The sequence below is a fragment of the Micromys minutus genome (assembly GCF_963924665.1).
Source record: "Micromys minutus genome assembly, chromosome: 8".
NCBI classification, from domain to species: Eukaryota; Metazoa; Chordata; class Mammalia; order Rodentia; family Muridae; genus Micromys; species Micromys minutus.
This window is the reverse complement of record NC_137977.1, coordinates 49,766,055-49,779,661: the sequence shown is the minus strand read 5'-3', so window position 1 is coordinate 49,779,661 and position 13,607 is coordinate 49,766,055. Positions and strand designations below refer to the sequence as shown.

At 43.0% G+C, this 13,607-nt stretch overlaps 1 protein-coding gene across 2 annotated transcripts in view; it reads left to right on the top strand.

The window, feature by feature from the left end:
• The window catches only part of ATP8B1 (ATPase phospholipid transporting 8B1), a 102,172-nt gene that overhangs the window by 66,656 nt on the left and 21,909 nt on the right, over window positions 1-13,607 (top strand). For both annotated transcript variants that reach the window (XM_080920395.1, XM_080920396.1), the window contains exons 13-18: window positions 1,553-1,761; window positions 4,053-4,096; window positions 4,474-4,630; window positions 9,439-9,627; window positions 11,195-11,307; window positions 12,570-12,734. In XM_080920395.1, coding sequence (XP_080776521.1) covers window positions 1,553-1,761; window positions 4,053-4,096; window positions 4,474-4,630; window positions 9,439-9,627; window positions 11,195-11,307; window positions 12,570-12,734 — 877 coding nt within the window. The remainder of the gene's footprint in view (window positions 1-1,552; window positions 1,762-4,052; window positions 4,097-4,473; window positions 4,631-9,438; window positions 9,628-11,194; window positions 11,308-12,569; window positions 12,735-13,607) is intronic.

Here is a 13,607-nt window from a genome sequence, read left to right as displayed (position 1 = left end):
GCTAAGTTTTAAGAGAAACACGATCCTCTTAGGATGCCTCCTTTTGGACTTTCAATGACTTCTAAGAATTTAGGAAGTGAATATACTTTGTCCACAGTGTGCTAAGCTACTAAGCCACTAAGGCGCTAGTTGCTAAAAGGCTCTGTTCAGTTGACACATGGTGGTATATTGTCTAGGGGACCATCGTTCACTTTGTACAGGTGAACTTGGCCATCCCAGAGGGGCAATGGGAGAAAGAGTGGGTGATTGTCTCTGTGGCTCTATTCTAGTGTCACTGAGCCTGAAGTGTGCTATGTTTTTGGTCAGGGGATCCCAGGATGGGTGACTTTCATAGTTCAGGGGGTTGGAGGGTCAGTGATCAAGGGCAACATTCTTGGTAAGTGGTGAGAAGCCATCCTTGTGTCACAGATGATCTCTTCTTCCTGGCAAAAGAGGCAAACAAGCTCCTTCCGGCTTCTTTAATGCAGTCACTAATGTCATTTGTGAGCTCTTTGCCCTTCAGACAAAGAAAAGCCCCACCTCTCAGTACTGTTGTGCTCATGGTGAGGTTTTACTATTTGGACTGGGGGTGGGTAATATTAGCCACTTACCCCATTGGTATAGCAATATGTCTGTTAAAAGAAGACTGAAGGAAGAATTGACTGGCTGACTGACTGATTGATTGATTGATTGATTGATTTGGGTTCATGATTTGAGGGTTTAGTCTATCATGCTGCAGAAAGCATAGTGGCGGGAGTGTGAGGTAGCTGGTCACATTCTATCCACAATCAGGAGATAGCCAGATACTGACCCAGTTCACTTTTTCCTTTTGATTCAGTCTGGGGACCCCAGGTTACCCTATGGGGCCTTCCTACCTCAGGTAAACTTCTCTTAGAAATGCTCTCATGGCCACAAGAAAAGGTGTGTCTCCGAGGGAATTATAAAATCCTTTCCAGTGATGGATCATGGTTAACTTCAGGGCTGGAGGATATCCTAGCAGTCAAAAGCACTTATACTCTTGCAGAGGAACCAAGTGTGATTCCCAGCATCCCAGTTGAGTAACTCACAGACTCCTGTAATGTCAGCTCCTAGAAGGTACAACACCTCTGTTCTTGTGAGCATCTGCTCTCCCATGCACATACCCAAACAAAGACACACACACACACACACACACACACACTTAAATAAAACACATACACATAATTAAATAAAATAAAGCTTTTTAAAACATCTGTGCTTTTAAAAAAAGATTTATTCATTTATTATATATAGCTGTCTTCAGACACACCAGAAGAGAGCATCAGATCTCATTACAGACAGTTGTGAGCTACTATATGTTTGCTGGGATTTGAAATCAGTATTTCTGGAAGTCAGTGCTCTTAAGCACTGAGCCATCTCTCCAGCCCAAAATAAATCTTAATTTAAAAGAACAATTGACCACCACAGGAGTGAACACAAACTTTCAAACTAAAGCGGTAGATAAGCAAATTCATTCCCAATTGCTCACAGAGAGCAGAATCCACTCCCTGCCCATCCCCTCTCTGCTCACCACTGAAGCCCTCTTCCATCCTAGTGTGGAGGTGATCCGTCTGGGACAGAGTCATTTCATCAACTGGGACCTACAGATGTACTATGCTGAGAAGGACACTCCTGCAAAGGCGAGGACCACCACACTAAATGAGCAGCTAGGGCAGATTCATTACATCTTCTCTGATAAGACGGGGACTCTCACACAAAATATCATGACCTTCAAAAAGTGCTGCATCAACGGGAACATCTATGGTGAGTGACGGTTATGAGCGGGCGAGTCAGAGCATATCGTAAGTGCACGTGAAGCTTGGGTTATTGTCTTTCTGCAAAGTCACTCCAGAGATACACATTCAGTTACTGGGCTCAGTTATGTTTTGGGTCTAAAATAACAGGAGTGGTTAGCTGTTGTACAGAGGTAAAAGCAACATTCCCTGGAAGCTTTCTGGAGCAGAGACTACCTTCCCATGGCTGTCAGTGCCCTCCCTGTGTGGAGTCCAACTGCCAAAGAAACTTGGGCACTGTTGGGGACAGACAGACAGACAGACACACACACACACACACATATACACACATACACACAGAGAGAGAGAGAAAGAGAGAGAGAGAGAGAGAGAGAGAGAGAGAGAGAGAGAGAGAGAGATCAACAATTAGAAATAAACACCCTTCAAAAAAAAAAATCAAAAAACTGAATTGCCACATGGTCTCTCAATTCTGCATCTAGGAATAATTTGTGTTCAAAAAATTTGAAAACAAGGAACCAAGGATGTTAGTGAAATTTTAAAAGAAATTTGTTTTTCTGTAGCCTGACTTGCTCAATTGGTAGAGGGTCATGGATTCGAAGCTAGCTCCCAAATAAATGAGACAGACACAATACAATTTATTTACTAAGCTTTACTGCACAAAAACTGAGCAGTTGCTAATCTATTCTGTTTCTCTAAACAAATCTGGCTACCGTCCAGCCAAACTTCCCCTATACTTGCATTTTAGTATTGGTTTGGCTCTCTCTGCTCCAGGTATGTTCCATGGTGTCTCCTCTCTTCCTCTCTCCTGTCTGGGATAGGAAGTTTGTTTCTATTCTCTGCTCTGTTCAGTCATTGGCTGATCAGCTTTCATAGACAAATCAGAGAAAACATGAGAACCATGTTTACACACAACATTGACACCTGGGGATTCTTAGCATAAACATTACAATGACTAGATCTGGCTGCAGAGAAATCGGCATTTGAATAATATAAGGACAACCTTCTCACAGTGCACACTAACATTATGATTACACAAGGAGATATATGTTTACCCATGTTCACAGCAGCCTTGTTCACATTTGGCAATGTGTAGGAACCCAGGTATCTGTCAATGGATGGAGAAATGAATGAAATGTACTACAAAAAAAGTGAGTCCTTGGGGCATTGTGCTAAGCGATACACACTCACAAAAGTAGATGCTGTGTGATTTCATTTAGAATGATCAAAGTCACAGGGACAAAGATGAGTACTGGTTGCCAAGGTTTCAGTAGGGCAATAGAAAGTTAGTGTATAATGTTAGAGTTCAGTTATCAAGATAAAAACAACCTAGTGGTGATTGCACAAGGTAAACACACTGAGTATGGCCAAGCTGTACAGTAGGAAATGGTTAATTACAATTGTTTATAGTTGATTTTCATCCTACTTTCTGAAGCATTCTTCACACACATAGACAGTATTAAAGTTAAAATTGCCTTAAAATACAAATTTTTAATGTTTTGACTTTTTTTCAAGTAATTCACATGTGCATATTTTTCCCCTTTTGAAAAAAAAAAAAACAGTATGTATGAGTTTCCCCATGACCAAGGAAGGTGAGACACTATGGGGTTGGGGAATTTGTCACATGGTGATGTAAGACTAAAGCATGTCAAAGGACTCTATTCTGCTCCCAGAGGAGTATAGTGGGACCAATACCTGTATTTGAAACAACTCTGGTCAGTATGTGACCACCTTTCCCTGTGAAGAGGCAGATAGCAAATACTTTAGCCTTTGAGGGCCACATAGTGGTTTCTGCCACATTCTTCATTCTTAGAACTCTTTATGTATTTACTTAGCTAGTTTTTAAAATTTATTATATTTATATGAATACACTGTAGCTATCTTCAGACACACCGAAAGAGGGTGTAGAATCTCATCACAGATGGTTGTGAGCCACCATGTGGTTGCTGGGAATTGAACTCAGGACCTCTGGAAGAGCAGTCAGTGCTCTTAACCACTGAGCCATCTCTCCAGCCCTTTAGCTAGTTTTTAAGACAGGATTTCACCCCAGAATCCAGACTAGCCTTGATTCATGGTGATTCTACATCAGCCTATCAAATGCTTGACTTATAGAAATGATCTATCAATGCCTGCATCTAATATTCTTCTAATGTGTCATTTTTTCCAACTCATAAAAAAATGACTATTTAGCCCAGAACCACTCAAAACCAAGGGTAGCGTCAGACGCTGCAACTGTGTTTGCCAATCTAGGCAGCAGGCCCTACACACACCTAGTCAATTTGTTTTGTCCTGTTTGTTTCTTAGGAGATCATCGAGATGCTTCTCAACACAGCCACAGCAAAATAGAGGTGAGTAGCCCTGGTAAAGCAGCTGTTTGATTGTTTCTTTCCCCCAGGCTGCTGGGATGAACTTCTTCAGACTGGGGCAAAAGGCAGCAGAAACTTTTTCTTCCCACAGTCCTAGAGACTGGAATCCAGATGTTGGTCCCTCCAAAAGTGTTAAGAGCTGGGGGTAGCTGCGAATGATTCTTTCTGGCTTATAGGCACCATATGTGGAAGTTGGAGAACAACTTGGCAAAGTTGATTCTCTCCTTCTGCTGTGTGCATGCCAGGAATCAGCATCAGACTCGGGCTCAGTCTCCGCAGCAAGTGCTTTTGCCCCACAAACCATCTTGCTGGCCCAAATACATATATCTTTTATTAATTTCCTTCTCCGTCTCTTTCAGCTAGTGGACTTTAGCTGGAATACATTTGCGGATGGAAAGCTTGCATTTTATGACCATTATCTTATTGAGCAAATCCAGTCGGGGAAAGAGCCCGAGGTCCGGCAGTTCTTCTTTTTGCTTTCAATTTGCCACACCGTCATGGTGGATAGAACTAATGGTGAGTGTTTCTCCAAAGGCCGGTTTGGGAGTTGGCAGGTGACCCGTCTTATACAGCATACGTGTAACAAATGCCACGTCTGTCATACACACTCAAGCGGTGGCCAGTTGGGAGCCCTGACACTGAATGTGCAGGAGTATCAAAACGTGAAACGCATAAAACGGCCAGCTACTGATCTTTTTAAATTACTCTATTTCATTTCATCATGGGGTGGGACTGGGCTTCCAAAGTGTTTGTGCGCTAGTCAAATGCTCCTTGCAGCTCCAGAAAGACGCCCTACTTCTCAAAGTTGATGACTTAAACTTAATTATACTCTGAGTGGGTTTTCGCTTTGTAAGCAAAATTCTGATAAAAGATATGCTTGGTGCGGTCGGTGGCCTGGTGAGATGGCTCAGCAGGTAAAGGTCCCTGCTGCAAAGCCTGACAACCTGGGTTTGATCCTCGACCCACAGAGTAGAAGGGAACCATCTGTCTCAACTTGTTCTCTGACCTCCATATGCCTCATATGTGTGCTATCCCCATACACAACACACACACACATTTGTGCACACATAGTAATACACTAACACTAATTAATAATACACTTTTTAAACAGTTTGCCATTGAATAAGATAACCTAAGGGGCTTTTTTATTTCTTGCCCAGTGCACAAATGCTCATTGGGAATGTATCATCAGGTCTTATCTATATCATGTGTGAACGTTAAATTTGAGCATTACTTTCTACAAGTTTCTTTCAAGTTTTGTTCTCAAGATTAAAATTTATAAGTTATACATATTATAGCCAAATATATGTTATATACTCATATATTAAAAAATTACCCATTTAAATTGTATTTAATTTATTTTAATTTGATATTCTATTTTAAAAATTAAAGATAATTTTAATATAAAACGTAAAATAAACATTTAAGACATATTTCTTAATTTATCTAATGAAAATTAAATAAATAATAAAAAAGTAAAATAAAAAAAAAGATTAAAATTTTCGTAACTCACATTAGATCAGCTAAATGGAGCCTGGGCCTTTTGAAAGGTGGCTTTCCCATTTGATGGAGCAAAATGAAGGAGAATTTGTGAGCAAACAGCAAAGAATTTAGGTTCTGTTGCAGAATTCTTTAAATGCAGTTCTGGCCAGCTTTGTCGGAGGAAATCAGTCCGGTGGTCAATGAGAACTAGTTATTTATCGCACATGGACATAAACTCTCTCATTCCCTAGATAGACAAATGCATTGTGGGAAGAGTGAAGGCGATGCTGTTGGTGTGGCTCCAGTCTGCCTGTCCTTCACTCTCCCATTCCATCCCATTCTCTCTTTACTTCAGTCCCTAGGGAGCTCCAGTGGAGCCCCAACTCATATGCTGTGATATGAAACACTCCCGAGAAGGCATATGTGTAAAACCATCCCTCAGCAAATTTCAAAGAAATCCATTCGCCGAGGATGAAACAAATAGTTCCGTTAAGCAAAGCGGCACAGTTCCCATGGGAGGTGTTGGGGAATAACAGGGAGAAATAACAGAGAAAAAAAAACTGTCAAAGCTGGGGTTCAGGCTAGCCAAGCAAGTCTGACTTTTTTAACAAATGTAAAGTTAGATCATTTTAAGCACCCTTGTTCTCTCAGGTCTTGATTCATCGGTAGAATTCCTCTTCGAATGCACAGTGATAATTTGGGGGTTAGTTGCACCCCTTCGACAAATGTATGTTAGTTGTAGAGTCTGTTTTCTTTTCCTCACTGAAAGACAGAGTCTTGTGCTGGGTGCCAGAGACAAAGCAGTCCCGGTTTAGTCACTATCTGGCCACCATTTTTTCCTCAACATGCTGTAAGAAGAGTGGACATTCAAGGTTCCTTCCAGCACAATCCTGAAACTCTGTGTCCCACTGTCGGCTGAGGTGCAGGCTGTATATAGCAAGAAACTTTTGCCCAGCAAGGGACAAGTAAAAAGCTCCTGAGAACCAGAACAAGTCATATTTTGAGATGCAGAGTGTTAGACAGGAACCTGAGTTTTGATCCACAGAAGACCATGGAGAGTTCATTGAGACCATGGGTGCTTTGTGCAAAACAGATTCAGATGTAGGAATCGCTGGGGCTTTCCTGGGGTCATCCTGCAGGGGTCAGTTCAGTACAGTTCTTCACCATATGACCATCTCTTTGGCCACCTTCTTGTGTCTCTCTTTTCTGAGGATCATGGAGGACAGGAAGATAGCCCAGTGAGAGAGTACTGGCTTGACATGAATCAGGCCTTGGGTTTGATTCCTAGCACCACGGGATAATAGAGACTGCCCTTTTAAATTTATCATTGTCTGAAGAGGAAGAGGCATTTTCATATGTGTGGCCCCAAATATTTGACTTTCTCAGCAAACATTCTGTATACATCCATATATATGTGTGTGTGTGTGTGTGTGTGTGTGTGTGTGTGTGTGTGTGTGTGTGTGTATCTGTTTCTTACCACACAGTTCTGTAGGTCAGACATTTTGTGCCACATGACTGGGCTCAGCCTCTTGGTGTCATCACCATGGGACCATGTTCTCACAGAGTATTCGCTACCCTCTGCAAAGCTTGTGTGATTGGGCCCAGAGTTCGGTTCTTTGTAGCTCTAAGATTCCCGTTTCTCTGTGAGCTTCTGGCTAGGCTTGCTCTTGGCTCTTGTTCCTTATGAACTGGTTCAGTTTTAAACCAAGTTGGGGAGCCCTCTTTAAATAAAGCACCAGGTTCCACTTCTCTCTTCCCAAGCCAAAGCATCTCCTTTCTAAGGACCCATCTACTAAGCAGAAAAACACCAGTTATTCTGTCTCTGGTTCTGGGGGTGGGGGTGTTGTTCGATTTTTCCTTCTTTCTCCTCATTGTAGAGGGCCAAGCCTAGCATAGGCCAGACAAGTGTTCTACCTTTGAGCTACATACATCCCTGGTAATAATCTCTTCTTGATTATTGGTCAGGACCTACTGTTAAATCTAAAATGTCCCTTCAAACTAACACCTAGGTTAGTGCTTGCTGAATGCCTGGAAGACAGTGAATGGGCGTCACTGGGGTGGGAACCTGAGGCCATGGAGGCTTCTGTTCCCACAGAGACTGCATGAGGGCTAAGTCCAAAAGGTCACAGAGCCCGTCCCACTTTATGCTATTTAATCGGTGCCCATCGAGTTTCCATAGGGGCCTTGAGCACCCTTGGGTATGATATTATGGAAACTCTGGGGTCAGGATTGGTGGGGGATGGGTTAGGCTGGGGTGAGATGCTTGTGAAACAATGAGAAAGTCATGGATATAGGAGGCATCTTGTAAACAATTAGACGTGGTGAAGGGCTAGATTTCTGTATTTGATTTTTATTTGAAAGAGGTCGGGGTGGGGGCAGAAGAGAATGTAAACTAAGTTCCCACAGTGGCCAGAAGGGGGCGCTAGGTTCTCCACAGTTGGTATGACAGTTGTGAGTCACCTGATGAGGGTGCTGGGATCTGAACTCAGGCGCTCTATAAGAGCAAGAAGTGTCTGGAGCCATCTCTCCAGCCCTGCATCTTTGTTTTTATTGTGACAGCATCCTAATCCGTAGGTAGGTCTGTCAAGAAAAGCTTTCAAGATGCCTCTAGGAGAGCAATTAGAGCAAGTTTTCTTCAGAAGAATACTTGGCTTTCCACATTTCTCCTGCAGGTATAAAACCGAGAGTTGGATCAGGTCTCAAATGTTCTTCCAAGTCTGTGATGCCACAGCTGGAACATTTTTCCTTTAATAATCAAATATGGGGGTTTGGGTTGCCTTTAGGATTGCCTAACCCGTAGAGACTTTGAGACCATTTGTTATTTTGTTTCCGTTCTCTGTTGGTATTTTGGAAGATATTCACGTGCCAGCTGAGGTAAACTATTGAAGAAGACACTTCGTTCCCCCTGATGCCCCCAAAGCACCAGGCACACTGGGCACCAGCACTTGTGCCTTTGCAGAGAGCTGCACGTGGGCAAGCACTCCCATGACTCTGCGCGTGGCTTTCCGGATGGACAGACAGAAAAACAGCCTGTGGTGCCATCTTTAATCACTAATTGGGAAGCGGTTGGTCCTGGTGCAATCAGGGACAGTGGCATCTGTAGACCCAGCTGTTCTGGAGGCTGAGGAAAGAGGATGGCATGAGCTGAAGGCCAGCTTGCAGAATACAGTGAGACACACACACACACACATACACACACATACACAAATACACACACATAGACACACAAATACACACACATACACACATATACACACACATATACATACATACACACATACACACACATACATACACACACATACATACACACACATACATACACATACACACATACACATCATCATCTACATGCATAGTCAGTGATTACTGCATTTTTATTTTTAAGAGCCAGAAATTTTGAATATAAACCAAATGCCCATGAGAGACGAGAATAACAGATTTATATTCACTAAAATAATAATTATGGATAAGAAAACAATCAGGTTGTAAGTACCCACCCAGTGTGGTAGGAGCAGAGGCATACTGACAAGGCCTGAGGGGCTGACAAACTATTACCAGTCTCTTCTAGTTAGTGGAATTCTGAGACTCCCTTCACACCCCCTGACACACCTACACCCCACCCATTTTTAAGCAGTTTTATTTATAAATTCTATTGCCTCTTTCCATTTGGACGGAGGGTTAAAGCTTAGGACATTTTGATTCTGGATAACACTTCAGAGGCACTGACTTGTTTTCTCCGCAGTGTGCTAGACCCTGTAGAGGACGCTCAGCAGGAGCTCAGGCATGGCCCGCAAGCTCAGTCCCACAGCAATGAGACTTTCTCCTGTTTCCCTCCTCAGGTCAGATCAACTACCAGGCAGCCTCTCCTGACGAAGGCGCCCTGGTTAACGCCGCCCGGAACTTCGGCTTTGCCTTTCTCGCCAGGACGCAGAACACCATCACAGTCAGCGAACTGGGCACAGAAAGGACCTACAGTGTGCTTGCCCTACTGGACTTCAACAGCGACCGGAAGCGGATGTCTATCATCGGTGGGTCTCTACCTCGGTCTGTGTAAATCCTTGCGCTCTATGTGCCTTGTGTCCATTGCAGTGAATGGACAACTAACTTCTGAAAGTGTCCAGATTTCCTGAAAATGTTTTTCCCCCTCCGTTCTTCACTCTGCCGCTTCTCACAAGGACAGCCACGGCCTTCCTGAATCCTGCGAGGATTGTTGAGCTCTCTAGGTATCAGGCTGCTGAGTCTGCAGTGACAAGGGCGGTGATGGCCCGACCTACTTTGCTTTACTGTCAGCCGCTCGAGGCCAGGAAAGGGAGGCCTCAGCAGGAAGGGCTGTGCCCATGAGTCCCAATCTTACCTCCAGTCTAGGCTCTTAACAGCCCACCAGGTAGAGATGAGGGCCTCATTCTAGATTTTAATGTCTTTTTCTGGTTGGTTTGAAGTCATTTCCAACCTACAGGAAATTACAAGGTATGGTGGTACTGTGGTATATTCTTTAATATCAGTTGTTAGCATTATCTACAGTTTGTCATTTTGATAATAGATACAGGTGTCTACCAGGTATCTTCTGAACTATTTGAAGGTAAATTACTTTCCAATCCTCCTTTTCCCAAACACCACAGATATTCCTTTCCAACCAGAACCATAGATGTACGTGAGTGGTCAGAATTAGAACCGTGCATTGGTACAGCATTATCCCCTGCACTCTATAGTACTGGCTAACAGGCGTTTTCAAATCTTAGCAGGAACCCTCCAAAATGGTATTTGGGTTTGGGGCTCAGACACCAATTAGTGAATTACAGAATCATGATTCTGAATAAAGACCAGTCCCTTGTCCTTTCTTGGATCTTTCACATATTGGTATTTCCAAAAAAGCAAAGGTTGGGTTTACAGTAGAGTATACCTTATTTGGGATTTGTCTACTGTCTCTCAATCCTGGTCACTCGTTGGCATAAAGATTACTTACTCATACTGTGCCCTTCTCGAAGTGTCATCCTCCAAAGACACCTGGTGCTTTACCTTGTGGACAGTGATGTAACCATTGCTTGGATAAAGATGTGTCCATGACCTTTCCCACTGTGATGCCAGACTTTAATGTGTGGAGTTAGAGTTCACTCAGGCTCTCTAGATGTCTAACTGATCATGGACTGGTGATCATGGCTGGAACCTACTTCAAAGAACCAAAAATCTAGTTAGCAGTGGGGCATATTCTGAGATTATATTATTGTACAAATTGAGCACTATGAGGAAGTGGTCACAGGAACCTGTCAAAGGCAATAAACGGTATGAGCTCAAGGACAAGTAAGAAAGATTCCTGTTTGTTAGTGTGGACTAAGAAAATCCTATGGAAGATGTTAGCTTTCACAAAACATTGCACATAGTACGGAGACTGTAATTCATTGTTAAAAGGATACAGAAAACTGAACTGGCCTGGAATGGATATTCTCATATCTGTCTCACTGCTACATTCAATAAAAGTGGCAGCCTGCCAAGTTTGCTGAGAGCAGCACTTCAATTCATGTGACAAATGTGTGGTTTATTTTTTTAATAAGAAATGAAACCTAACTTTGTTGCTTCCTCTCCTTTCCTTGCTACCAGTGAGAACCCCAGAAGGTAGTATCAGGCTGTACTGTAAAGGTGCTGACACCGTGATCTATGAACGGCTCCATCGGATGAATCCTACAAAGCAAGAAACACAGGATGCCCTGGATGTAAGTCTGACCTTCGCTGTTTCTGCTAGAGACTCCGCCCTTGCCTTCTGGGACTCTCCCCAACCACTTAGTGAACCCTCCCCTCACTGTGGTGTCATGGGCTGAAAACACCAAAGTACGAACAAGACCAGTGGTAGTTTTGTTCTTGCCGCCAGTGTCCCAGAGAATGATGGGGACATTCTTTCTTAGCATCTGGATCTGCAGGGCTTATTCCTCTTCCAAGGACTTCAATTAAGCAAGGAGCAGCTACCCTGAGCTACAGACTTAATGTCTCTGGGGTCCCCAATAGTTTTCACAAATTCTAGAGTAAAGGAAAGAAAGCATCTATATAGGTCAGGATAATGAAACAAAGTGATAAATCACTGAGTTCTGATGCCTTCTCTGTAACCCATTTACTCCAAGCTGCAAAACTTTGTCTTAAGGAGCTGCATACTTATTGCTGTTGAGCTTCTAGAACGGATCTGAAACTTGCACTTTGGAAGGTCCCACCAGAAATCCTGAGGAGGAATCCTGAGGAGATCCATGAGAACTATGTCCCTTTTCTGCCGTTTTTGCCCATCTTGTGTCTTTGGGGTGGATAATCGTTATACTAAGGAAAGTATCAATTTCCATGTGTGGAGTGGAGGAAACCCGCTCTGCTCTGACACAGTATTGCAAGAGAAAGCCCACTGCCTAGGTTCCTGAAGTAAAGAGGTTCTTAAGAAAAAGCTGTTTCTGTCCTTTAAGAATTCACTGAGCTTTTAGGGTCAGCCAAAGTCCCATCAGAGAAGCCTGGGAAGTGTGTTGTTTACCGAGTAGGGTCACACTTTCAGATTGTGAGCCTATACAGACAGTGAATGAGTTCTCATGAAAATGAGGACAGTGTCAGAGGTCGGCACAGTGAAGACCCATCCAGAGACTCCTTGGAAGTCAGCCTGTGGTCTCAGCCCTGCTGCCTCAGCTGCAGAAGATGACACTTGGAAGTGAAGACCTTAGAAGCTCAGATAGAAACTGTGTGAAGCTGCTCACCACAGGAAATTTTCCACAAAAACTTTTTGTTAATGTTTGATCTGGTTTGAAAGTCGCTTGCCAGTTTTAAAATTGATCTGGTGTCAGTGTTGGGTTGAGAGTTCATGTATGTGTGCCTGTGTGCACTCATGTACACACACACACACACACACACACACACACACACACACAGAATATAAGTATAGTTTTTAAAATGATCTTTTGGAAAGTAACTATTGTTTGCATGGGCGGATCTTGTCTTTCAAATAAAACAGATCTTTGCCAATGAAACTCTCAGAACCCTGTGCCTGTGCTACAAGGAAATTGAAGAAGAGGAGTTTGCAGAGTGGAATAAGAAGTTTATGGCTGCCAGCGTGGCCTCAAGCAACCGAGATGAAGCTTTGGATAAAGTGTACGAGGAGATTGAGAAGGACTTGATCGTGAGTTCAGCCCTAGTCACTCTCTCCTGATCGTCTGAACAAATTTACATTTTCGTTTTATTGCATCTCAGATATCATGGTTTAGAGAAAATTTGAATTTTTCTTGTTCAGCAGATAGAGTAAAAGTTGATATCACAGAACAGAAAACACTCCCCCCCCCCAGGGCATGTTCTTTTCTATATGGCCTTGTCTGTCCTATATGGCCCTTTGTGGTTCAGACTGGCCTTGAACTTATAGCAGGAAAGAACTTTCATTTGATGCTTAAATGGCAACAAACTAGCATTTAGTGATTTTACTGAGAGAACCACAAATCAATTTAAATTATGGAAAGTTTATAGCAAAACAAAATGTTTCAAAAGTCATACATGGCTTTCTCACATGTTTTAAAGATTTATTTATGTATGTAAGTTCTCTATTTACATGTATGCCTCACGACGGGAGAGGGCATCAAATCCCCTTTTAGATGGTTATGAGCCATTGTGTGGTTGCTGGGGATTGAAGTCGGGATCTCTGGAAGAACAAGTTCTCTCAACTGCTGAGCCATCTCTCCAGCCCCCCACACCCTAACCCCCACCTGCTTTCTTGAATTTATATACAAAAGTGTAATGCCGTCTTTAACTTGGGAAACAGGCTTACATTTATACAGCCCCAAGACACAATGAAAGTGAATCTTTAACATCTTTCTGTGCTTGCTCTCTTTTATTTGGAGAGAGGAACTCACCATGTAGCCCAGGCTTGCCTCTTACTTGTGGGCGAGCCTTCTACCTCTGCCTCTTTATTGCTAGATTTTTATAGGGCGAGGCCCCACTTACCCTGTACCTAATCTTGCCCTCTCGTCCTCGGTAAATTAAATCCTTTAAGAAGCACATTTTG